The following is a 26776-nucleotide window of genomic DNA, read 5'->3' on the forward strand; positions in this document are numbered from 1 at the left end:
GTACTTGCTAGGACTCAGTTTAATGAAATTCCACAGAGAGATGCTGCCAGGCTTGCGAGCTGTGCATGTGCTAATCTGTGTGAACCATTGCAGCCTCTTCAAAAGGCAGCGATGACCTTCCAAGGTAGCAGCTGCACAAGAGCTAAGGAGTGATCTGAACAGGAGAGAAATAGCAGAAAAAAAATCATCCTTTTGTTGTGCCTCCTAATGAGGGGTTTTCATAGAGTTCTAACAGACCACATTTCAGTCTTGCTGGATCAAATGGTGTAACTAAATAAAGCCATTATTATTGGGAAATTATTAGATATTAATTTATTTCAGGATATATATTTTATAATTAAAGCTTACAATATCACAAATTAAGATTAATTTTGTAATCTAAATAAAGCTTTCTCAATTGTTGTTTAAACAACAATTTTTTTTTTTGTTCATGAGATATATTTATGTTGTTAGGGCTCATCAGAGAATCAATAAGCAGCTTGTGCAGATGAACAAATGCTACTAAAGCTACTTCTTCCAAGGATGATAGATACATGAACCAATATTCTGGAAAAAAACAAATGTAGTGACTGTCTTTGATGAAGGAGGAGAAGGAACAGCTTGGTGGAGGAGTAATGAGGAGTGGGTTTAATTGCAATTTCTGGATGAATACTGCAACAAGTAACTGTTAGCATCTGGAAATTAACAAGAAGATGAATAATGTTCAGTCAATGTGAATTTGTTAGGAGCAAAACATGTTGAACAAATCTAATTTACTTTTAGGGTGGGAAAGGAGCTTTGTGGATAGATGAAAAAGAGTAGTTGCCATGTATTTGGATAGCTTTTTGCCATTGTCTCTGATAGCACTACCCAAAAAGTAGCTGGTGTACAAAATGAAGAAGGGTGGAATGCATAAACATCAATAACGAATAACTAAAATATTGTATCTGGTTTTGACGAAAGAAACACACTGACAAATTTGAGAGAGCATAGAAGAGGGTGGTAAGAATGAGAAACTATTGAGGAAGGAAGAGGCACAAAAGATTCAACAAACTAGACTTGTTTGGTTGAAGAAAGGAAAAACTGAAGCAAAGAAATGATAAGTTTTTTTTAAAATATTAGGGCTGTTCTCAACAGGAAGGAAAAACCCTTGTTCTCAGTATCTGATTTAGCTTAGATATTAGAAAAGAGTCACCAATATCAAAAATTGCCTGGAGAGGCTTCTAAATCTCCATCATTGAGCATTACTAAACACAAGACAGAGAGATATTTTGGGTATGCTCCTGCCTTGTGACAGACAATTTGCTTTGGATCTTCTTTTGAGATCTCTTCTAGCTCTTAGATAATTTATGATTCCATTAACATTTCATTTGTTGTAGGTGAAGAAAGAGTTTTTAATGTCAATATAGCCAGGGCATAAAAATATTTTTCAGCTTCCAGTTTGTGAATTTGTCTCCACCTACAACACTTGTAATGTACAAGTGGGGCAGCTTCAGACTGTGTATACTGGTTTTGTTCATCAAGTGATGCTACTAGCAGCTTACATGACATTGTGTTCCTGTTAGCATTCCTGTTAGGAAGGCTATAATTTCTGAGAAAGCTGAGTTTTTAAGTTTTCTCATGTGTGTTGGAATCCTTTTATGTGGAAAATTTTGGTGCCCAACATGAAGTAAGACATTTCCAGAGCTGTTCCCATTGTACTCTTTCTCTTGCAATTTGAACTCTGGTCAGTAATAACCATGGCTATAAATATTCACACATAAGTCATCTAAAGAAGACTTGATCAGCAAGGGAGATATTAAACTGTTACCTTGTCTGATAGAATTATTTAATTTTTAGAATATGAAAAATATGAGGAAAGGCTAATGTATTTATCATGTACTTCAGGAAGCCAGAAGATTTCAGAACATTGATAAATCGTGGCAGAGAATTATGCAGAGAGCACATGAAACATCAAACATTGTGCAGTGCTGTGTTGGAGATGAGACTTTGGCACAGCTGCTACCACATTTGCTGGAACAGTTGGAAATCTGTCAGAAATCACTGACTGGCTATTTGGAAAAAAAGCGGTTAATATTTCCAAGATTTTTTTTTGTATCTGACCCTGCTCTTCTGGAAATCCTTGGTCAAGCATCTGATTCCCACACTATTCAGGTACAAGTAATAAAGCAATAGTGGTCTTATGGTTGATATCACTAAGTGAAGACTGTGGTGGATTTTGTTGTTTATTTGAGAGAATTTATTTCACTTACGGAAAGATTTACAGAGTATTCTAAGACAGCATTTAAAGACAAACTAAGAATGCCCTATCAGCTCAGTTTATGGAGGCTTTTTTTCTGATTCTATTGTAGGCACATTTATTAAGTCTGTTTGACAATGTTAACCGAGTGGGATTTCATGAAAAAAACTACGACCAGATTTTATTGTTTGAATCTCAAGAAGGCGAACAGGTCAATATTATTGAACCAGTTTTAGCTCAGGTAATGAAAGTATATATTACAGTTTTTCATGACTTGATTTAAAGTAGATTTATGTTTTAGAGGCAACAGTATTGCATCATGTTATTATTTTACTAGCTGAATGAAAACCTCCCAATGTGAAGAGCAAGAGCAAAGAGTAGCAGGGACAGAACATTTGTGCCAGTTTGTAACGATTGCTTTACCTGTTTTCTGAGCAGCACTGCTGTGAAGTGCCAAATCCATCTCATATCTCTAGAAGGGCAGTGGAGCAGAAAGAGGAAAGGAATCTTTCAAAGATTAGAGAATAACAAATATGGAAATTGGAGTACGAAGGACTGGGAAAAAAGTCACGTAGAGCTCTTGCTTCTTGTGAATTATTCATAAAATAATTCTCTGAAAGTACTTTCTTGTTTATTTCAGGGCAGTGTGGAATTCTGGTTGGGTCAGCTGCTGAATGGGATTAGGAAAACCATCCACACCATCATTAGACAGGCGTCAATGGCCATTAATGATTCAGAATTTAAGATGTATGACTTTCAGGCAATGTTTCCTGCACAAATAGGGCTTCTGGGAATTCAAATTATCTGGACCAGAGATGCAGAGAAGGCACTGAACAGTACCAAAACAGACAAAAAGGTAGTATTTAATGAGTCTTTGGGGATTTATTAAAAGCATTGTTTGTAAAAGTACGTACTGTGAAAAGTTAAAAGTAACATGTAGGAAAAAGCACAAAGTGCTAGTTAATTACTCGGAATAACAAATAAACTATCAGGAAAACAGAATAATAAAAAATGTGTTAAGGAGTCACACCTCCTCATTATTCCCCCAGCATGTGCTTTAGAATTGCTCCTAATCCTGTGAATTTCTCTGTTGTTTTGTTAGGGCAATCATCTTAAGAGACAGTTTCTTAGTTCAGGAATACGGGGAATTTTATCATGTTACATTCACAAAATCAAATTTGGAGAGAAATAAGAGCTCCTGAACTTTGGGGAAGTAACTGTGTTTTGTGGACATTGGTCTACTCTATCCAAATATATTACATCCTTCAGCTGATGAGCTCTTTTTTTAGGGAAGGGGAAGAATAGAATCTGTTTCAGGAGGTGTTGGTTTAATGTCAAACACATGGATAAGGTGCTGTTAACAACCAAAGTGTCATTCCTAATAATGAATCTATGAATGAACAAGGAGAGGATGTGAAATAAAGGTTGCAAACCACCATTAATCAGGAATATACAGTGAGATTGAACAAAGAACGAGTAACAACATCCTACCATAAAAGTAAATGCAGGGCAGATCCCATGCTGTACTTTGATACTGCGTGAAAGTAAGGGCTTAGACTATGGAGAAAACCATGTACTGCTACATTTTTTGCATTGTTCAAAGTTTTAAAAGACCATAAACTTGCTTTTAGTTCACTCTAGTTTGTAGAATAACTAGGTATAAAGATTCTTTTGCATAACAAGAAAACAACTTTTGTAGTTTTTTGGGCTGAACTGCATGTGTGTTTTTGGGGGGCGTGGAGGTTATTTAATTCTCTGTCAGTTTTAACAGTATTTTCAGCATTTTTTTTTCAGAAAACTGGGTGAGTTTTAGGCTCTGCATGTATTTACAGAAAGCTGGTGTGATTCTTCTGTCACACATTTGGAATGGGGTATAAATGAGCTGCTCTTTCTTAAATTTCAGTGCTTTTTGTTGTGTACATCAGTGGCAGAGGCTAATGCTATTTGTGTAAGTCAATATTGTATAGTCAGTATTTGTGGAACTTTGTAACAGATCTGGTACTACAAATTAAATTATTATTTTAGTGTCAGCATCTAAAATTATAGCATGTTTCCCCCTTCCTTTGGTTAAAGGACATGACAGATCTTCAGGCTGAGCTGATATATACTACCTAAAGTCATTGACTTATGGTTTTGAATATATGCAGGGATGCAGTCAGCTGAAAATGTAATGTATAGTAAAAGGAGCAAGAGTCTTGGAATAAAATCTTACAGTGTGACTTGTTCATCAAGGAATAACCTTATTGTACTCTGTTGGGAAAGAACGCATGCATGGAAGGCAGCCTCCAAATCCAAATTTAGGATTCCAAGCCTAATAAATACAAAGCAGAATATGGACATTATAACCCTGGATATATTCAAGTTTAAAAAAAATAAAATTCTAGGTATTGGAAGAACAAATGGTGTTTGTATTAATATGATCATTCTTGCTTGTGGAAAAGGTAATGCACACAACAAATCAGAAGTTCTTGGAACTTTTAAATGATTTGATTGACATGGCAACACACAATCTGACAAGAATGGAGCGGACAAAATATGAAACTTTAATCACCATTCATGTGCACCAGAAGGATATCTTTGATGATTTGGTAAGTTTTGGAAAACCATCAAGGGATTTCTGTATGGAAGGTCTTGCACATATTAAAAAATTATAAGCAAATCTTAGAATCTATTCTCTTTGAGTATCTCTGACATTACTGATGTGATAGAGCATATCAGATTTAGTTTGATTTAATATAGATGAGATACAGCAAGAAGGGTGAATTTTTATATAGGTGTGTTCATAGGTTTAGACTTCAGTTTTTTTAAATGGTTGTTTATACTCATCATGCACAAATTCACTGTGAGCAAAAGAGTTTAACTTTTAAAATTAAACTGTCCTCTCAATTTGAAGATTTGATGCATTATTTGATTGAAATGTAAATGTAAAAAAGACCCTTTAGTATTCCTGTCAGTCTTTTGATTTCTGATCCAGCCTATGTGTTGATGTGAGGTAATAGTTATTCAAAGATAAAAGCAGTGAATCTTCATATATTTGAATAGGATAGCGACAATAAATATAACAGATATTTCAGTTTTTTTGATAATTGAGTTTTGTCAGGTTTCTTTTAGATAAGTATGTTGAATAATGAAAGCATACTTAAAAAAATGGAAGTAAATTACTACCAAAGGGCTTGAGTAATCCAAAGGTCAATAATTCAATACTGATTGCTTAATTTGTGCATATATTTTAGGAAGATAAAAATTAAGTGCATGTGTAAAGAAAATAGGAAACAATAAAGAAAAGTACCGAAATCTAGAGAGAAAACTAAGTTTTCTAGTTGGCTTCTAAGATAAGCATGGGGTTTTATCCTCTGCCTGTGATTTTAAATTTATCTTCATAATTATTTTTTTTATTAATTTAAAGTCATATTATAATAAAATTATGGAAAAATTGTTTAAATTTGTAGGTCCTGTATATGAAATAAAAAGTCAGGAGCAAGTCCACAACTGGGGAAAGGGTTCTTAAATGGTATATGTAATAATAGCCTTCTCTCTTAAAATATTCTATTCTATTCTATTCTATTCTATTCTATTCTATTCTATTCTATTCCATTCTCTGCTAAACACATCCTTTAGTGATTGAGATAAAGGAGAGAGAAGTGGCTGAGATTCCAGAACCTCCTCATCACATTACACTGTGTTTGCAAGGTCAATAACCAGCGCAACATTTTCTGTAAGAGGCCAGTGGTTTTGAGATCTAGTGTCAATAATAATGAATCTATTATTTACCACAAATCTAAATATGTGTGTAGCAAGTTCAGACTGAAAAATACAACCCAAATAAATAAGCACTCAGTTGTCTACACAACATATTCAAATGCTGTGCACAATTTAGTATTTCTGTGAGTAATGGTGCAGTTACCATGCAGGACAACCAGTATTGTTCATTTTTTATGTTTTCCATGACTGTTTTTCAATATCTCTGTAAGGCACAATTCATAATCTCTGTGCCCAAATCAGAGGAAAATCAAAGTTGACAGAAGTTTCAGAGCATGTCATAGACAGGTTTGAAAAGATAATTCCGGATGTCTTGACTCCTGACAGATTCTGTGCTCATTCTTCAAGGTCATGAATTTACATTAAGTAGACTTCTTTTTTTCTGTATGGAATTTAAGATTAATTTGTTACTGATTCATTTCTGTATTAATGATTTTTCTTTTCCATAATAGGTCCGTATGAACATTAAATCTGCATCTGATTTTGAATGGCAAAAGCAGTCTCGATTTTATTTTCTTGAAGACTTGGATAAATGCATTATCAAAATCACTGATGTAGAGTTCACCTACTGCAATGAATACTTGGGCTGTACAGACAGGCTTGTTATAACTCCCTTAACTGACAGGTATTTGTAAAAGGAATGAAGTGCATAGTATAGGAGCTAAGATTTATTAATACTTCCTTTGACTTATTTATTTTAATTTTCATGAGGCAGAATTACTTAGGTTGCCCTACAATGCTGCAATATCGCTGGTGAACAGCAGAGGCCAGTGGTTATATATTCAGCTATTGAAAGCAGGTTGAATTTGAATGTTTGCTTGAGCTACATGTGATGTGATGGGTGTTGAAAATCTTGTTCTCAAAATAAATATGTCTGAACACCATACACATCACCTACAGAGACATACACCACACACAACAGCCTAAACAGAGTCAATCTAAACACCAATATATTGCTGCTTTCAATAAGCAAGTAGTTGCATGACAGTTTGGAATTCCAACAAGTGATTAATTTGAAATCAACCTATAGGAAAAAGCAGTAACTCAGGACACAGCATTGCATAACTAGTGCCAGTATGGTTTTAAGCAAGGCCTATGGAGAATTGCAGGAATACAAATACAGAAAACTCTGAGGGCAATCACAAGGAGAAGATTTTATTGCTGGAGTGTTTGTTATACAGCACAGTATAAACTTCATTAGATGCCTATTTTCCTATAGTGCTTGATTGGTGCTTCAGCCAGGCAAGAGGCAGATGTATTTGCTATGCCAGAGGTTGTTCTTTTATATCTGGATACAAATGACAAAATTATTGTCAAAATTATTATGCAGTCATTTATAGAATTATAGAATGGTTTGGATTGGAAGGGGCTTTAAAGATAATCTAGTTCCAACCCCCTTGCCTTGGATTGGGACATTTTCCACTAGAACAGTTTGCTCAATGCCCCATCTTGAGTTTATGTTGGAATTGGCTTTGCATTCTTTGTGCTACTAGATTTTATTTATTCATGAAAACAGATTTTTGCCTATTTCTGAACAAAAATTATTCCCTCTGAGCTATTTAAGTGAGCCAAAACTCTGCATGTGGATACCTGGCTTTTAATAAGTAACACACATCTCCCAGACTCTATGTTATGCACCCTACTGTTCCTATGTTAGACAGAAATTTGTGTGCAGCAGTACACATGCAGTTGATTAGTGGCTATGGCAGCACTAACACCCTGAAAATATTTTTACCCACCAGGAGAGCCAGTATCAAGAAAATGTAGTCATTCAAAATTTGTTCACAGAATTAAAAGGTAGCCAGGGAAGTGGTTATGGCACCAAGCCTGCCAGAGTTCAAAAGGTGTTTGGATGAAGCTTTCAGGCACGTGGTGTGGTTTTTGGGTTTGTCCTGTGCAGAGCCAGGAACTGGACTGGAACTGGACATGGGATATATTATGATTCTACAAGATGCTGTGTCACACAAGATTGAAAATTAGCACAGGATGACATGATTGAAGAAAACAAGCCTTTTAAATGAGTTTAAACTATAATAATAATAATAACAGCAACAACAGAAAGGACGGGCACATCTCTCTTTGGGCAAACCTGGAAAAGCCAAACAAACCTGCAGGGATTGGAGGCTGCCCACTGTTACATATTGAAAGAGTATTTGAAGTAGAAATGTTTCCTAATGTTAGCATGGGAAACATGTGCCTAAGCAATGTTGCACAACAACAGATTTTATTCCCCTTGTGGGCTTTTTCCATTTTAATATTTATAATACTGCTGCGTGGAATTGTCTGATCTTCTGAAAATTTTCAGGTAATGATGTCTTTGTTCCATCAATCAGCTTGGAGTCAAGTCCTGTTTAGCTAATGATTTCATGTTCAGAGAGCTTCCCTAAGCATGTGGCAAATACACACAGCTGGTAGTACATTGCATTAAGATAATGGCACTGAAACTGAATGCTCCTACACATCATATCTGACACAGTCCATGTCATGGCATACACCAAAAATTAAGTGAAAGGTCTGCATAGAAATTGTGCTATGTATTCAGTTTGTCCTTACCTCAGTTTTCAGTAGCAGAATTGTTCGGAGTGGTATTTTTTATGTGTTAAATGACAGCCTGTTAACAGAGTAATAAGGTGATGAAGCATTTTTACTGCTATTTTATTAGAATGAGTATTCTGTTGTTTCTTAAGTCATAATAGCTGCTATCATTTGGGATTTTTTCCAGTGCCCATTTTATCTCCCCACATAAAGCTATTGAATTTCGCAGTGCTAAAATGTGTTTGATGTGATTTTGGGGCGTTGGAGGTTAGAACAAGAGGCTTCCTTACACCCTTCAGTAACCTCCCCACCATCTGGGTACTTAAACTTGAGGATCTCAACCCAGGATGGAGGCTGAAGCAGAAGATGGTTGTAGGACTCATGGATTCCTCCTTTTTCTCCATTGCCCATTGCAATCTCTACTCTCATCCATTGCCATCCTGGAACTCAAAGACCTCATATGGCTGGCAGCACTGCTGTGGTTTGGCATGCTGCTGTGGAAATGTCAAGAACAGGAGGTGCTTCCAGCCTCTGTGCCTCCCTACTGCCAGATCAGAGAGCCCATCATGAGTACTCTGGGGACACAGAGGGAGGGGGAAAAGGCATAGATCCAGTGGCTCTGGGTGCTGCAGAAGAGGCTGCAATGGAGGAAGGGTGTATGATAGTCTGAGAAAATCACAATACTATGGTATTTTGGTGTTCAGCGCTTAGAATTGGCCTGTGGATTTCCTGGGCTGTTGCAGTCATGGCTGTGCTGGATGAGTGGTCCGCCTTTTCTGCAGGTGGAGAAAAGCTGGTCCTGGTAACTCAGCTTCACAGTGTGCAATGGGGTGACTGAGAACTCACCACAGGGAAATACATTTCTGCCCCCTTCCCCAGCTCTGGGTAATACTTCTGTTGTGGCCGCATTGATGGACTTAAAGTAGTTAATGGTAGGAAAAGATTCACAGATCTGTTTTTTCTGTCTTTAGGTGTTACATCACTCTGGCACAGGCCCTGGGCATGAGTATGGGTGGTGCACCAGCAGGACCTGCTGGGACAGGGAAAACAGAGACAACTAAAGACATGGGCAAATGCCTGGGAAAGTATGTTGTTGTTTTCAATTGTTCAGACCAAATGGACTACAGAGGACTCGGTCGTATCTATAAAGGTAAGAAAATACCTGCTTTATTCTTTTTAGAGTTGTGAGTTTTTGCCCCTTCAGTGTAGTGAGTTAGCAATTATTTGGAGAGCATTTTCACCTCTGTTTCCTCTTCTTTCCAGGCACTCATCAACTTTACCTGATATTTGATTTTATTTGATTTTTCCTCTCTTTCTTCCTGCATGTTTTCCAGTACTTTTTTGTTTGAATCTTCTTCAATGGTGTTTCCCATCTATGTCTTCTTATAATTTTCCCCTCTTAATCCTTTCTACTGTTTGAGGGTTTTTTAATGCCTTTATCCTACCCTTCCAATGTGGAGAGGATTTATATTTATTATTTGCTATTTTTGTGTCAAACAAGACAATCAAATGTGAAGCTTAATGATGTTGTGCAAGGCAGGAAAATATGCAAAGTGTTGCAGTGTCTTATTTAACTACAGGACTCTTTTGAAACCAGGAAAATTACACAGTGGTCAAACTCTGATAAATATTCTTGATTAGCAAATTTTTGAATTTAGTTTTGCAAACAGTGATCAGTGATTACAAATGTGTAGATCTCATTATAATGGTCTGTTTTGTTGTATATAGCTGCATTTATATATGTACTGACAGACCACAGAACACCACTATTTTCTGTGAGTTGTGGGCTTTTAACTATAACACAATGCATCATAAACAAAATTTTCACTATTGTGATACCTCCTGAAGGCTAAAATATAACCTGGGCATAATATTTAGTTTCAATTAAGAAGGCAGTGAAACTTGCTGTGATTTTTTAAGCAGAGGAACGTTTCTGAGCTAGAAATGGAACTACCTATGCATGTGAATACCTTCAGTTAAGGTCACAAGTTTCTCAAAGCACCTCTTGTAACCCCCACAGATTTGGGTCAAATTTTACTTGCACATCATTTATCATCTGTGGAGGTCTTTAATGTCACAGGTTTATTTTGCTCATTGTTATTAGACAGAAGAGTCCTGGGATATCTGAGTATGCTCATAATGCCAAACACAGTCATCTACTGTACCTGCAATCATCAGTCTGTAAGGGAGATGTCAGCCTTTGTTTCTCCTTGCAGTGGGTTTGTCTTTGATGTCACCAAATTGTTGTTGTCTTCTGCTCTGCTCCTTCTGTGAGAATATTTGTATCTCATTATGTAAGCACCTCTTTTCCTGACTCCATGTTGATTTCCCTTCTTAGTACTAAACTGTTTGTGACTCATATCAGTTCAGACACCTACTTTTGTATCCTTGCTTTTTTTCTGTCTTCTTATCCTGAGCACTTTGGTAACTTATCCTTTCCCATTTCAGATTGAGGCAGTAGTGACCATTGCAACTTGTTCTTTCTTTTATTAAAACTGGACACAATTTCTGTGCCTAAAAGCACAAGTTTTTTTTTTTTTTTTTTTTTTTTTTTTTTTATCAGGGAGCAGCAAGAATGGGGGAGCTCCATGAGGGAAGATGAGCCAGGAGCTCAGGGTGGTCGGCACAGAGGCAGGGGCAGGGACTTCACTCAGCAGGGCACAGTCCCACAGTGCCTAAGCAGGGCAGGCTGTTGGCAGCTTGTTCCCATCTGCAGTCCAGTGACATCAGATAATGTGAAATAACCAGCTGGATTCAGGATTTGTCTGGGAAGTTTAGTCAGAACCAGCAGGAGGCAGGACTGGGGGTAACACTCTGGAGCTGTGGGCTCCTCCAGAAAGTTCATTCAGCAATTCAGGATAAGAGGAGATAGGACTGTGCACACAGTGCAGTTCTGACCTGCCTGAGCTACAAGGGAACTCCTGGACTGGAAGACAGAGTTTGGATAGAAGCCTCAGGAAGGGCTGCTGAGGGCATCCAGGGCCCAGATATTCCTCACAAAAGGAGAGGAACATCAGTTAAAGGACTTGGTGCCACACCAATGAAGTCAAGGAACATACTTTATTTGTTTTCAAAGACAGTAGGATTGAGTATTTAATGTTTTAAATTTGGTAACTTTCAATAGAATTACTTCAATCTTTGTATCATTATGTCATTGTGGTATTTGTATATATTCCACTTGCTTTTAATTTTTTTTTTACTAAGTCTATGTAACTTTTCATCCTCTTCAGATTATTTTCCTTTGGAGTATCTTTTTTCCTTATAATATAATAGAAATTAATCAGAAGCAGTTTAGGGAAAGGTTACATATGGAATTGGGATAATTTTCATGGGAGATCTGCAGTATTGCCCTGACTGAATAAAACCTTAAGAAGCCAATTTTGGTTGTACTATCACTGATTTTGACCTGGTTTGACTCCTCTAGTTCTTTTTTTCCAAAATTACATGGATAAAAAAGACCAATTGATGCAACATTATTAAAAGAGTTGGTTAATGGGCATGAAAAAACATAAAAAATTAATGTCAGAAAAGAAACATAAAAGTGGTATTAAGGGCATTTGGAGGAATATCTTAAAGGGCAAGAGAAGATCAGACAAGGAAAAGCAGAGGGAAGGGAAGTAGCATATTATGAGAAGAACAGGCTGAGCAAAGGCAAGAGAAGGAAAAAAAATCAAAAGAAAACAAGAAAAAGTGAAAGAATATGTCTTCATAATATTGTTGTTGATTTTTGAATACTTTCTCTTGAACTATCTAAAGCTCTTAAGGAATTAACTTTACACAAAAACCACCCATAGATTTATTTTACCAGTGCTATAGGCATTGCCATATAAAGCATGGGGATTCAGGGGAGCTCTGGGCATGGTTATTCAACATTGCAAACACAAATGCCTTTTCTTGGACATGTGCTCTATTTCTGCGTTTAGTGCTGCCTTCAAACTGCTTAAGCCAAGCTGAGCTCCACCACTCAGTGGAGTGAATTAAGCTCCACTTCTGAACATTTCTAGGTGTGGACCCAGGCAATCTGAAGTATTAGTCCTGTGTGGTCTTTGGGAAAGGAGGGATGGCATCCATGAAGCTCCTGCATAGACTTACTAGCCTTTGTCTCTTGTGAAAGGGGTGTGGAAGAGCAGGGGATTATGTAGCTTTCCCTCTACTGCTCTGGAAGGCAGCCACTGTAGGCTCTCCTATTTCAATCCTGTTAGCATGATACAGAAGAAGGAGTACTTGACTCTTCCAAAAGCCATTAATTTCATGACGTTTGTGGGTACTTCTGTCTGTCTAGAACTCCATGGCCTATTCCAAGTAACAATTCCAATTTAATTCTGTAACATCAGATTCTTTCTTCTCTCTTGAACAGTAGGATGCTAATCCCCAGTAATTTTTTACCTATGAATTAATTGTTATAAAATGCTACAATTCTTCTGTCAGAAATGTAGTGGTCTCTGTTTGGTTTTTTGCTTTTCATTTAGGTAGGTGTTTCTCAAGCTCATCTTTGACAACTTCATCCCCTGCATAGATGAGTTTCCATGCTATATTTATGCTACTATAGTACTAGTTACCATGCTACTAGTTTCCATGCACATTTATGCTACTATATGGTACTATATACAGTATTAATTAACACTTTCTGCCTAATGGTTGCTGTAGAAATCTAGGATTCTTTGTAAAGAAGTTTATGTATCTTTCATTCAAGGGATGATACTTTTCCTGAGTGTCATTAATGCACAGACCAACTTATTTTGAGTTTTTACTTCTCATTTTATTCAGTGTTCATGTTCTCTGCTCTTCTCATGTTACACTAAGTTGTATAGAACATGTTCTATTTTGTGTATAAATTACTCTTGTTTGATCTGCTATTTTAACAGGATATTTCTCTTTTTGCTTTTCTTAGGTTTAGCTCAGTCAGGTGCGTGGGGTTGCTTTGATGAATTTAACCGCATTGAACTTCCAGTTTTATCAGTGGCGGCTCAGCAGATATATATTGTCCTTCAGTGTAAGAAAAAAAAGAAACTGAAGTTCACTTTCACTGATGGTGATGTCGTTGACATGGACAGAGAATTTGGTATATTTCTGACTATGGTATGTCTGTAAATACGTAAATGACATCATTGTGAAAAATCTTTTCTGTTCCAATTTCTGTTGAAACTTCCCTGTTGAAGCATTGGAACTGTCTGTTAGAAAATAGTTAATGAATCTTGAACAATAATTTGGTAAAATAATTATGATATAATTTTCTCTTGTCCATATTTTTAACTGGATCTTAGGACTTGAGGTATGCATTTATCATTAACTATGTATTTTAAGGACTTTTTTAGTTGAATATTTGACAGATTGAGATTAAACTTAACATCCTCATATTTTTAGTCAACGTCTGTCAAAATGAAACATAATTGACCACTGCAAGGACTACTGTAGCTGGTCTGGTCAGTATTTTACCACCTGGGAAGAAGTTTTGACCTCAGTCCTAGAAGACAGCATGCAGGAAAGCACCCTCACTCTGGTTCACTGGCCTCCTGAAGATTTATCTTTGGTGCCTGTGGACTGCTTCTAGCAGTGCAGGAGGCAAAGCAGCAGGAAAGTATAAGAATGCCTTAAAATCATCTTTGTATCTCTCCCTCCATAGCTACCTACATACCCACTCAAAATGGAAGCCTTTGTCTTATTTTAGGGGGTTCTATCTTTAAAAAAGTGTTAATGTTATCACTGTAATTTGAAAAACAGTGCAAATAAGTGCCATACAAAGGCCAGGGGGAAGACAGTTTGGAAAGAGCTGAAAGAGATGAAAGAAGTTATCACTGCACAGCTAGTGACTACAGTTGTCACAACTGAGCCATGCAGTACTCATATGAATGACTTAGACATCTTCAGAGAAAGGTCAGATCCATTAGTTTAAATTATACTTGGTAATGGCTTGCACTGCTTGAGTGGCTTTGCGCTGAAATTATCTGGGAATGCTCACAGGGGACAGTAATCTCCAGCACTGGAACACTGTCATGACTCTGAGGAAGTAACCATTTAAAAGAGCTGCAGCAAGATCTGTAAGTGGCTGTCTGTCTATATCTTTTGGTCTTGGACATCTCCAAATAACCTGTGATACCCCATACTTCATCAGCTGCAGTACTGAGGCAACTGTGCACTGCTGATGTGCCATTGCGACATGCTCAAGTTATCCTTCGTAATTTCACATGTGCTCCTGTGTTTGCTGAATAGTTAACAGGAAAGATAAAACTTCCTACCTTGCCACCATTATATATTGTTTGGGTTTATAAATTGTATTTTCAGAACCCCGGCTATGCGGGACGGCAGGAACTTCCCGAAAATCTGAAGATTCAGTTTCGCACGGTTGCCATGATGGTGCCTGACCGTAGGATTATTATGCGAGTCAAGCTGGCAAGTGCTGGTTTCCGAGACAACCAAATCCTCAGTCAAAAATTCTATACACTCTACAAACTCTGTGAAGAGCAGTTATCTAAACAGGTAAAATAAATATTTGTCCAACTGTAAGCTGTCACTGGAAGGATATGGAGACAATATACTTTCATAGAATATGTAATTATTTTTACACTCATGAGCCTATACATTTTTTAGGGTTTTCGGTTTCAAGTTCCAGAAACAGTGTCTGAAATGATCATGTTTTTATTTTTCACAGTAAATTGAGTAGTATGAGAAGTTTGATTTGTGATTCTTAAACAGAGTGCAGTTACTGGAGAAGTTATGAGGAACGGTGTATATTGCTGTGCTGAACTTGCAGAGGGCACATTTTTCAATGTCTTCACATATGAAAGCCAGGTTTATATCAGAGGCAGTGTAAGAATTGTAAATAACTACAGAGCACCTACAAGGCTCTGTCTTGCTGAGTGCTACTAGAAAGAGAATACCGCTGTTCCATTTGAGATGGGGTGTTTAAAAGTAGAAGAAAATTTGGTTCTTTCCTTTTGAATGCCCTGTACTGGCTTTTGAATGCCCTGTCCACTGGAGAGTCTCAATGAGAAATCATATGAACAGTAGATAAATTGTGGCTCAAATGCCTGCTTAGGTTGGATAGTGATGCTAATCACTGTGCTACTTGACTATACTGTATTTCTATATACTACTATACTATAATATAGTACTATATTAGACTACTATAATTTTAGTTCTATACCACATATTTATTAGTGCCTGGTCTTTGTAAAACTAAGTTTTCATATTGTCTCAATTTGTGTGGTCATTTTTTGTCGACATGATTCTTTCCTTCAATGTGAAAAAGGCATGTAAGCAGTCATCAGAAATTTGACCTTCTACCTCTGCTTTGCTTGTTTTGTGTTGTCACAGATGCTGGAACTAGTTAACCCTTGGACAGTGTACTTAAAAGTGCACACGCCCAAACAACACCTAACTGTACAAAACTTATTTTAACTATCTTAAGGGTGTACAATATTTTATACACTATCATTACTGCATCTGCACAGAGAGTGCAGAGTTTCTCTGTGCAGTTTGGTCATTTCTTCAGCAGAAATTGCCCTCTGGAGCCTCAGAGATAAGGAGATTCTCTATTTATCATGTTAATCAACATACTGAAGCATATAAGTAACTCTTATCAGTTGGCTTAGGGATCATAGGAACCACCTGGAGGACTCTGTGGAACTGTCTGAGATTCCCACTGGGAAAACTCCTGTGCCAGTTATGTTCAAATGCTTTGTTGTGAAGGCAGGTAGCTCAATCACCTTGTCTCAGATCAGTCCTTTGCCTCAGATATGGTAATGCTAGCAAGGGAGGTCCTTGATATTTATGAAAATTAATGACCAAGTGCTCTGGGTGTGCACAAAAGCCCAGCTCTTACACTTGGTGCATCACAATTTCACATCTGAATCTTATGCTTATATCTTCTTATAACTTAAATTCCATAGTTCTTGCTAAGTCAGCCATGACGTCTCTGGGGAATAGTCTTCCATGCATATTTACAATTTCTTCAGAATCACCTAACATTTCTACAGTATCCATCAGAGAAGCCTGGTATAGTGATCTTTCTTCTAACCATTTATATAATGTATCATATCATGGATCACCATACTTGGTAGCATGAGCCAGGAAGCATGGCTTTCTGCAAGCCCACAGTATATGCTAGTTTGTCCTGCCTGTGCCTGTGAGCAGCCCTTTGGACAGTCCTGGTCTTGTCTAAATCCATTCTATACTGTCATAAAATCAGAGAAAAATGGATCTTTTTCTCTGGGACTTCTGGAGGTGAACAGGTGCTGTACCTCTTCTTGAAGTGAGATCTGCTAGAGCAGGTGGCTCAGCACCTTGTCTAAATGAGCTCTGAATATCTCCAAGGATAAACAAACACTGCACAGCCTCTTTGGTCAAGCTGTTGAAATGTCTGACTGCTTTGTCTAGTCACCATTTCTAGTCACCATTCAACACATCAGAGAGTGTTGAAATCTCCTGGAATGGCTCTGCCCTGCTGTGTTGCCCTTCCAGCAGATATTGAGGTGTGTCAAGCCCCCAGTGAGGATCAGGGCTTGCAAAGAATAGGCTAATTCCAGTCGTTGAAAGAAAGATTAACCAGCTTCTTCCTTAGGATGTTTGCAGCAGACATCTGATGTTGCTGAGCCACAATGTTGTTGAGGCCTCCAATTCTAACACAAATTCTCTCAACTGGCTCATTAGCCATCCTAAGGGAAAGTGTTCCCACTTATTTACTTTAAAGGGCAATTTCCCATCTCTCCATCCTGTGTCATCCTTCCTAAAGAATCTGTATTCATTCATTGTACCTATGTCCCCACATTTCCTAGTTTGACTGTACACTGTTTACTCTGCACACAGAGCTGTTATTTTTACATTTTGTTGTCATGTTGTGTGCCTTGGCAAACAGGCACTTCAAATTAGCACCTCCTTCTACTGTGAGAGCTTCTGTCACAAAACTGTTGTCTTCACCTGTCCTTATCTGTACACATACACTTGAGAAGGGTCACTTTCCACACTGTTCCACCATCCTTGATGTTATAGGTAAAAATTGATCCAGCCAGTTTAATAAAATGAATAAAATGAAATTTATTCATGACCGATATACAGTCCTGTCAGCCAACAATCAAAGACAGCACTGACCCCGGGATCAAAGCTGGGTGAACTCAGATCCGGCCTCTACCGCACTGAATCCCCCTCTGTTCACAGATGCTGCTTGGCAGAGTCCATTCTTATACCTTTTTCTTGCCCATGGCGGAGTCCCTTTGTCCATAATATACATAACTTGACATCTCTCTTGTCCACCACAGCCTGGATCTTCTGCTTCTCACTTGGGTCCACCACTTCCTTCCTTGAATGTGTGTTGATATTGTAGTAGTAATGAAATAATTTGAAACACTTGCTGAAGTTCCTTGTGAAGTTTGTTGTAGGTTGGGGAATACATCTAATGCAATATGTGATTATATAGAGAGAGAGATCTAATGAGTTCATCAGATTAGATATGGGAGTCTCATGAACTGAACATATTTCTGAGAGTACATTGGGATGTAAATTGCTTCTGTGTAGTCAGAAAGCTAAAATTATAAAGTACAGACAGTCTTTCTTAGAGGCATATTCAATTAGACATTAGAAAGAAATTCTTGACTGTAAAGGGTAGTGAGACACTGGAACAGGTTGCTTGGAGAGTTTCTGGACTCCCCATCTCTGGAAGTGTTCCAGGCCAGATTGGATGGGATTCTGAGTAACCTAGTGGAAGGTGTTCCTGCCCATGGCAGGGGGTTTGGAACTAGATAATCTTTAGGGTCACTTCCAGCTCAAACCATTCTGTGACCCTATAATTTGTATTAATCTTTCTTTCCTAGTTGAACTTATTTATTCTAATTTTTAACGGTAAATTTGAAATTTCAAGTTAAGTAATGCTGGATTTTCCAGGTAGTTGACTGGAAAGATCAGGATCACATAAAGAACGAGTGTAATAGGAAATGGCAGAACATTGCCTGCTTTCGGGAAATGCAGTACATCAACAGAAGGAAATAAAGCAAGCAAGCATTCACCAGCTGAACTTACCCCGCAGAAAATCTAAAAGGAGTGTGCTGGAAGAAACACATGAAGTCCTCCAGACATTTTACACATACAAATGCAGAATCTGTAGAAAGAGCAACTCTGACTCACAAGTAGCCAAAGGCACCCTGACTGGCTGTCATCTCCTTCAGTAAAGAAAAACAATAAACAGTAAAGTAAAAGAATAGTCCTTAGCAAATGTAGGAAGCCCAAGGTGTACACAAGCCTGTGAAAGAGTTATTCTGACAGAGCTCCAAAGGTGAATTTCTTGGCTTTGTTACGGGACTTCTTTCCTAGAACCTCCTTCCACAAGGCCTCATGCAGCTTAAGGAAAAACAGAAACTGAAAAGAAAAACCTAACACAGCTAGAAAGCAAATGAGGTGATAATCCCTTTTTGAGAATCATCTCTTTAAGGTGCTTTCATATGAAGCAAACCACTGATATCCCATTTTTCTACATGGAGCAAACTCTGCTTCTAGTGATGAGACTTTTTGTATTTCATATTTTTAATTCTTTTTTTCAAGAGCATCAGCTATACCACTGCAGTCCATTTTGCTCAGGCACAATCTTTAAAGATTGCTGTTAAAAGATGTAGCAAAGAAATAACTCATAATCCACATTTGCCAGTAAATCCTAGCTCTTCTGTCCCATTCCCAAAAAACATAGCAGTTGTAAAACTAGAAAGCACATTAAGGTAAATAAAGGATGGTCACCTTGAACCACCCATCATGTAGGCCAGTTGAATCATGTAGGCCAGAATGCATCAGAAGTTCTGTCTTTAAAAGTAATTTAAGCTTATTTTAAATTTTTTGGTAGGTATGAAAATATTTATTCAAATTTAACAAAGTCATCACTTCTATAAAATCACAGACTTTTGTAAGTTGGAAGGGACGTCTAGAAGTCACCTTGTCCAACTTTTTGCTTAGCACATTACAGCAGGTTGCTAAGGCCTTTTTTGAGTTTTGAATATCTCCAAGGATGGAGATATTCAGCCTCTCTGGGTACTTTTTCTGTTTGGCCACTCTTATTGTGAAGAATCTTTTCATTATGCAAACTGTTGCAATTTCCCCTGTTGAAGGTTTTGACATTGCCTCCTTTCCTCTCACATAGTCATCACTTGCTGAACTCATTCCAGTATGTCAGTGATGGTCTTCTAGCATGGGGAAAAAGAAATATATCAGTCCTTGTCATGATTCTGGGAATTTCATTAGGACATGCCATTTACTAAATGATGATGAAGTCAGGTGATGTCTGAGTTCATCAGTATCACACTACGTTGTTAATCTTTTTGTGTAAATGTTTCCATCTGCAAATAAGATTTCCTGGCAGTGTGTGGCTGTATATTCATACCTAAATTTTTCAACTGGTAACAACTTGGCACCTGATTGAATAATAGAAAATGAGGCAGGGCAGAGCCTTGAGGAGTCATCTATCTACCTTTCTTGAGGAAAAAGAATTCTTAATTAAATAATTTGCTATTAATGTTTGTCAATGTTCTTAACATTTTCTATTGATGGATAGGTTGCAGTTTCCCAGGCAACCAGCGTGATCCAAAGTTTCATTTTTGTTATGGCCACAGTTTTCTCCAAAAGTTAACTTGAATCCCCCTTGCTGTAGTTAAGCAAATGACTTCATTTCCTTTCCATTCCTCCTGTCTTCCTCTTTGCTGGTATCTTGAAGACTTTGAGCGTCACTCATCCTACATATTCACTCTTCCTACTTTTACAGTAGATTTTGTTATACTTTTTCCTGAAACAATATCTTTTCTAGTCCACTGATCGCTTGGTTTTTTCCTTTTCAAATTTCTCTTCTGTAGGGTTCATCTCCAAATGTGGAATCCAGCTTTTGGTCAGAGTATAGAAATGTCAACTACAATGGAAATATATTTTAAGTTGTCCTAAAAAGGACGTTTGTGTTTTTATTGCCCACTAAAATTGCACATAAGTCATTGGGAAGCCTATGACATCAGTCCAATGTCAGATATTTTTCTGCAAAGCTTTGTGCCCCTGGTTTGTTTCTAAACTCAATGAAGAGTTGTTACTCTTTATTAGTGCAGTTGGTTATTACAATCTTTACTATTTTGCACTTGCCTTTATTTAATTGCCTCGCGCATACATAAGGTTTGAATTTCCCTTGGTAATTTGAACTCTAGTTGTGATCTAGTTCACCAATTTGGTATCATCTGCAAAACCAATCAATAAGTTCTTTCTTTCTGAAAATTCTGGGATTTATACAGTGTATTGTTCTAATTTGTCAAGCCTGGGAAATAAGGGTGAGCTCTGTATCACCAGAAAGTACACTTTCTAGTATGGACATACATGACTAGAAAATATCATCAGGATTTGATAACAACAACACAGGAAATCTATTTGAAATGATGAAGAGCTGCGATTTTAATATTATTGAGAAGTTCTATAATGTTCATTTATTTAGTGAATTTAATTTTCTGTCCTCTCTTCTTTTTTGTTTTGATCTATTTGATCTTTATACTTCCAATTTTGTTTGTGCTTTATTTCAAGGTTCACTATGACTTCGGGCTTAGAAATATCCTGTCTGTTTTAAGAACACTTGGAGCAGTGAAAAGATCTAATCCCCAAGAGCTAGAGAAAACTGTTGTGATGAGAGTTCTGCGGGACATGAACCTCTCCAAACTGGTACTATAACACTGATGACTTTGCCCAACAGATTATTTTGTTTGCATTTTAAGGGTCTTTATTATGCACTTTGAAAAGCTATTTTTCTTCACCAGTTGGATACATTATTTTGCAGTTTTTAATATGATTTATAAGTGAGTTGAGAATCAGAATGCAGTTACTGTGTGAGCACAATTTGTCTTTTAAAGAGAGGAAAACACATCATAAGCTTAAACTGAAAAAATCTTTGGAAATACCACGAGATCCTAGGGGATCTACCTGATCCTCTAATTGCCTCTTGTTTTTAATTCTATTTACCCTAAGGAGAGAAAGGAAGAATACATTGTATTAACTCTTAATAATGTCACCAAAGATCTTTGTTAATCCAGAATTTCAATTTATACATTTCTTGAGAGCCTGTTGCCTCTTCCAAACATCATAGGAATTGCATTAAGTGAGGTAATTGGAAGCAGCTAATACCTACTTGTGTAGTGTAACATCTTTGGATAATACTATTTAAAGTATTCATCTTTCTTTTTATTGCTGTAATTAAAAGGTTATAGCATGTCTAGACTCTGTGTATTTACCTTGGGAGCCACTTTTGTGATGGAACCAATGACTCTGTTTCTGATGTTAATCTCTTTAGCGCATTGGTACATGCATTCAAACCTATAGCAATATTTCAGTGATTTACAGAAGGAAAAATCATAAAAATTCTAAGGCAAAATATGATTGGAATAAATCTTGCTGGCTTATGTAACAAATGAAGAAATATATGTGTATGTATACATTGAAGAAAACTGTATTAAGTTCTTGGCATTTTTATCAGCCTAAAGTATTTAATTTAGAAATTGCTACTTGTGATTTCATTGTATGAAACTTGCTTCATAAAACTGATGGATAATTATAATATTTGCTTTGGAAGAGATAAGATTTTTTACTGCTATCTTTTAAATAGCTTATCTTGAAGATTGTTTACAACTATAATAATAATTTCAATAAATAAATAATGTGTTTCCCCCTACTTTATCCTTGACAGGTGGATGAAGATGAACCTTTATTTATGAGTCTCATTAATGACCTATTCCCTGGAATTACTCTGGATAAATCTGGGTATCCTGAACTACAGTCAGCCATCCAAAAACAGACAGAGGAAGCAGGGCTTATTAATCATCCACCATGGATACTTAAACTTATTCAGCTGTACGAAACCCAACGAGTCCGACATGGTTAGCATGCTAGATGAGGCTTTGAGACTGCATTGTAGTTGAGACTACATTATATTATCTGCCACTAGAATGCAGATTAATTTCATTAAAAATGTTTAAAAAAAATTAACAGATGTAATTTTTAAAGTCTATGTGGGTATTTTGCTTAGGAAGCTGTTATGACCTTTATTTTAGAGTGCAATCCTTTGTTATATTACATTTTTATGGGGAGTATGAGTGTGGCCTTTTGTGATTGAAATTTCTATAGAACAAGTTAAAATATATTCATTTAAATCCAGAAACAGCAATTTTGTTCAGTGTTCTGAAAACCATTCAGAGTTCAGTCATGAAGCTTGAGTTTAATGTTACTGTGAGATTATAATGTTGAGAAGACTACCAAAAGTATTTCTCAGACCTTTATTTTGATAGATTCTACCATGCATGTGATGTAATTCCAAGTGTTTTCTTTGTGATCGATTCTTGCCATTTAAACTGAGAGGAAATAAGCTTTCCTCCTGCAGGATCAGGGGAGTAAGACAAGATGGACTCTAGAGGTCCCTTCCAATTTCAACCATTCTTTGATTCTATAAAAATGAATTTTTACAGTGCAGAAAAAGCCATTGAGTAAAGTTTATCCTGTCCTAGGAAGGGTATCATAGACAGTAGTAAATCCAGATTTACAATTCATAGCTCAGTGGAAAAAAAAATACCCCTACTTTAAAATATTCCCCATACCCTTAACCTCTAGCTAATGATTTTTTAGTATAATAAGGGGGAAATATTAAGGAAATGTAACTAAAGAGCAAAGATTTATAAAGATATCATCCTTCTTATTCTCTCTTTTCTTGTCATAGTAAAAGAATAGTCAGCTTAAACTAATGAAATAAATGAAAGTAAATACTCATTAACATACCACAGTCTGAGCCCTTAATGTCTCAAACTTTTAATTCAGATTATTGGTTAGACTAAAGAGCTGGTTAGTGCTGTGCAGGCTTATTAATTTACATCCAGGTTTCTGGATGCAGTATTCCATAACAGCTATTTCTATATAGGAACCATGGAAATTTTAATGTTATTAGTTATGAATAAATGTTTCTCTTTTTACAAGAAGCTGTTTGATCTCTGAGACACTACAGCTCCAATATTCCTCAAAAATCTTCAGGATCCACCATGACATTCTGTTTAGATGCGTCTTCTCTCCACAAATCCCTACTATTCCCTGATCGTGCAGCTCCAATTGTCCGAACAGTTGAATGCTCAAGCCAAAAGTTTTTTGACTTTATATAACAAAAGTTACTGCACTGAAGGAAAAAAATTATCTTTTCCTGAGTTCCACTTGTCCTACTCATGAACTTGAATTCATGGAGAAGTCACCATAGAATTTAAAATACTGAGGAGAAATATGGCCGTATGTGCACATGAAGTGCTTTTATAAACACACACACACACACACACACACACAACACACACACACACACAGAGATTCAGTGCATGGATCCTGAAATCTGTTTGGCATAACAATTTTGGTTGAAATATCACTGAAACCAGCAAAAAAACATTTGGTTAACATTGAAGAGTTTGTATTAGATTTCCCCATATGTAACATATGGCACAAGTAGTGATTTTCTGAGTCCTCAGCTTGTTTCAGGGAACATCCAGTTCCCTTTAGTTTTAGAGGAAATGTCACACAATTTGCATGACACTGGGTTAGATTTTTTGTTTGGGCTTGTGGCTGTACCATACTTTTGTTGAAGAAGTTTTCAAAGCTAACTAAGGAATATGGTGTCCAGCTGCCTTTAGGGCTAATAGGCATTATCTAGGTCCTTTAAATGACTTTGGAAGTCTCAGTTTGAATGTCCCATCTGATTTTGGACAGATTCTGGGCCTATTGAATGAAAACATAACTAAAGTAGATCAACAGCAGGCTCAATTTATTGTTGAAGACACAATTTATTTTTCTTAGATAACATGCATACGCAGATGAATTAAGTGTGGTTGCTCTTAATAGGTTTTATGAAGGAAAGATCTATTAAATCCCAGCATGGGTGGATGCAGGTACATATTTTTGATACTTTTGCGTCAGAAAGATGCACTTGATTTTGTATATCACTGAAGTTACTTATTCTCATTAAATACATTTAGAAATTTCTGGATTTTTTTGCCACTATTCATGTCAATATCATTGCATGAGAACATCAAAAGGCGGTTGTGTTATCCCATAAGAAAAAAGAAAATAATTGCCTGAGGGAGGATACAGACCCACATAGGCTTGCCTGTCATAATAGAGAGACATTTATAGAGGCCTTTAAATAATAGTTTCAAATTCTGTTTCAATCAACATTAAGTGGAGTGAGAAACATCCTTTTGTATTGGCTTTTGATAAAAATAAAACAAGGATTGTTGATGCAATGAACCATTAAATGGTAGCATGACACATTGACATTTCATTTTAAACTATGTTTATATTATTTTAAGGTATGATGACTCTAGGTCCAACTGGGGCAGGAAAGACAAAATGCATTCATATTTTGATGAAAGCAATGACAGATTGTGGTGCTCCTCATAAAGAGATGAGAATGAACCCAAAGGCAATCACAGCTTCCCAGATGTTCGGTACCCTTGATGTTGCTACAAATGACTGGACAGATGGTATTTTCTCTACATTATGGAGAAAAACTTTAAAGGCAAAGAAGGTAATGGATATTGTATCATGACAGACATTTAACACTGTTTCCATAAGGTGTCATTACCTGTCATTTATCTGAAAGGTCTTCCATTATAAAATGCAGTGGGAATATGCCGTGTTAATTTTGCTTTGTGTCTGATGAGCTCAACGTGCACAAGAGTCAGAATTGTATACATATCCCATACAGCACTAGGATTCCCAAGCATTTGAGGTTCCAGAATTAATTTAGAAAAGATTTTAAGTGGTTTTCTTCCTTCTGTAAGCAGTCCAAACACAAAAGCAGTCCAAACACAAACAGGGTATGTTCATGTTTTGATGTGAGGACAGAAAAGTAAATTTTCTCCTGTCTGGTTTCAAGTCATTGCCACTTTATTTTACTAGTTATATCAGAATGTAAGGCTTTGGTAAGAAACTGATGTAGGCATTTTTCCAAACCTGCAGATCATGTTTCATGAAATTATAATTACACTCACATCTAGTGAACAGCCACCCACTGGCTTGGCAAATGGGACACCTTACATGAAATATTTGGGTAACATCCCACAAGGACTGACTTTGTGCCTGTGTCTGTGACTGCGTTTAATGGGAAATGTTTTCATCCATCTTGATGGATGCTGGGTAGGTTGATGTACTTTTGTAGAAGAAAGACACAACTTTCTGCTCAGTACAGCACAAATTAATTTTTGTTGCTGTTTAATATCCTTTTTAGTGTGACACAAGATAACAAAAGAAGAATTAAAATCACTGAGAAAATTACAAAAATTACATTTTTATATTGCTTTTTCGTTGAGCACCAAATGTCACAATTGACATTCTTTATATCTAAGAGTACATTTTCTGATATTACATGAATGTGTATTTTTGGTCAATGTAGGTAGAGTTGAATGAGTGTATCTCTCCTTTTTTTTTTAAGGGTGAGCATATCTGGATAGTTTTGGATGGACCTGTTGATGCAATATGGATTGAAAATCTGAATTCTGTTCTGGATGATAATAAGACCCTTACTTTGGCCAATGGAGATCGCATTCCGATGTCTCCCAATTGCAAAATTATTTTTGAGCCTCACAACATTGACAATGCTTCCCCTGCAACAGTTTCTCGTAATGGGATGGTCTTCATGAGTTCTTCAGTCTTAGACTGGAAGCCTATTTTAAGAGCTTGGCTGCAGACACTGCCAGTCACATACTCCAATGTCCTGTGGAATTGCTTTAATGCTGTATTTCAGGTACTTCATTAACTACTTTGGTAAAAAAAAAGCATTTTTTATTCCTTTTTTTTTTTTTTAATGAAGCATTGCTTCTTCCCAAGTGCTCTTTCAATTATTTACATTTCTTTTTTTATGTAATAAACTCAAGATGAAGGGTTAGAAAAGGAGAGAAAATTATCTCTATCATTAATAAATGACTGAAGCTATAACAGATGAATAATCTCAACATTTTGTTTTGTCTGCATACAATAGTTGGCAATGAATTGTGAAACCTGTGATTATTTTATATTGCATGTTGGCAAAACAGATACTCTCTTTGCTTGTAATTTTAATATTGCAATTTTAATTATTGTTAGGATACACAAAGGAAGTGGGTAAAATTCTTATTTTGTTTTAAATATAAAGAAGTAAATTCAGAAAGAAATTGAGCTAGAAAGAAATTGTTGCACTCTGGTGCAACAGGAATGCATTTGGTCCATTATTATTTTTAAAATGACATTCTATAATTCAAATTAACCCAGAAT

The 26776-nt window shown here is 36.7% G+C and overlaps 1 protein-coding gene across 1 annotated transcript in view; it reads left to right on the top strand.

Annotated features, from left to right (window-relative positions):
* LOC121358424 (dynein heavy chain 5, axonemal-like) overlaps positions 1–26776 on the top strand; it is a 147084-nt gene that overhangs the window by 40690 nt on the left and 79618 nt on the right. The window contains exons 37-48 of the mRNA XM_041476601.1: positions 1867–2133; positions 2331–2459; positions 2859–3074; positions 4660–4806; positions 6430–6602; positions 9484–9662; positions 13404–13591; positions 14795–14989; positions 21038–21172; positions 22191–22380; positions 24835–25052; positions 25959–26270. Of these exons, the coding sequence (XP_041332535.1) occupies positions 1867–2133; positions 2331–2459; positions 2859–3074; positions 4660–4806; positions 6430–6602; positions 9484–9662; positions 13404–13591; positions 14795–14989; positions 21038–21172; positions 22191–22380; positions 24835–25052; positions 25959–26270 (2349 nt within the window). The remainder of the gene's footprint in view (positions 1–1866; positions 2134–2330; positions 2460–2858; positions 3075–4659; positions 4807–6429; positions 6603–9483; positions 9663–13403; positions 13592–14794; positions 14990–21037; positions 21173–22190; positions 22381–24834; positions 25053–25958; positions 26271–26776) is intronic.

Source organism: Pyrgilauda ruficollis, unplaced genomic scaffold (assembly GCF_017590135.1).
Source record: "Pyrgilauda ruficollis isolate IOZ18807 unplaced genomic scaffold, ASM1759013v1 scaffold39, whole genome shotgun sequence".
Lineage (NCBI taxonomy): Eukaryota > Metazoa > Chordata > Aves > Passeriformes > Passeridae > Pyrgilauda > Pyrgilauda ruficollis.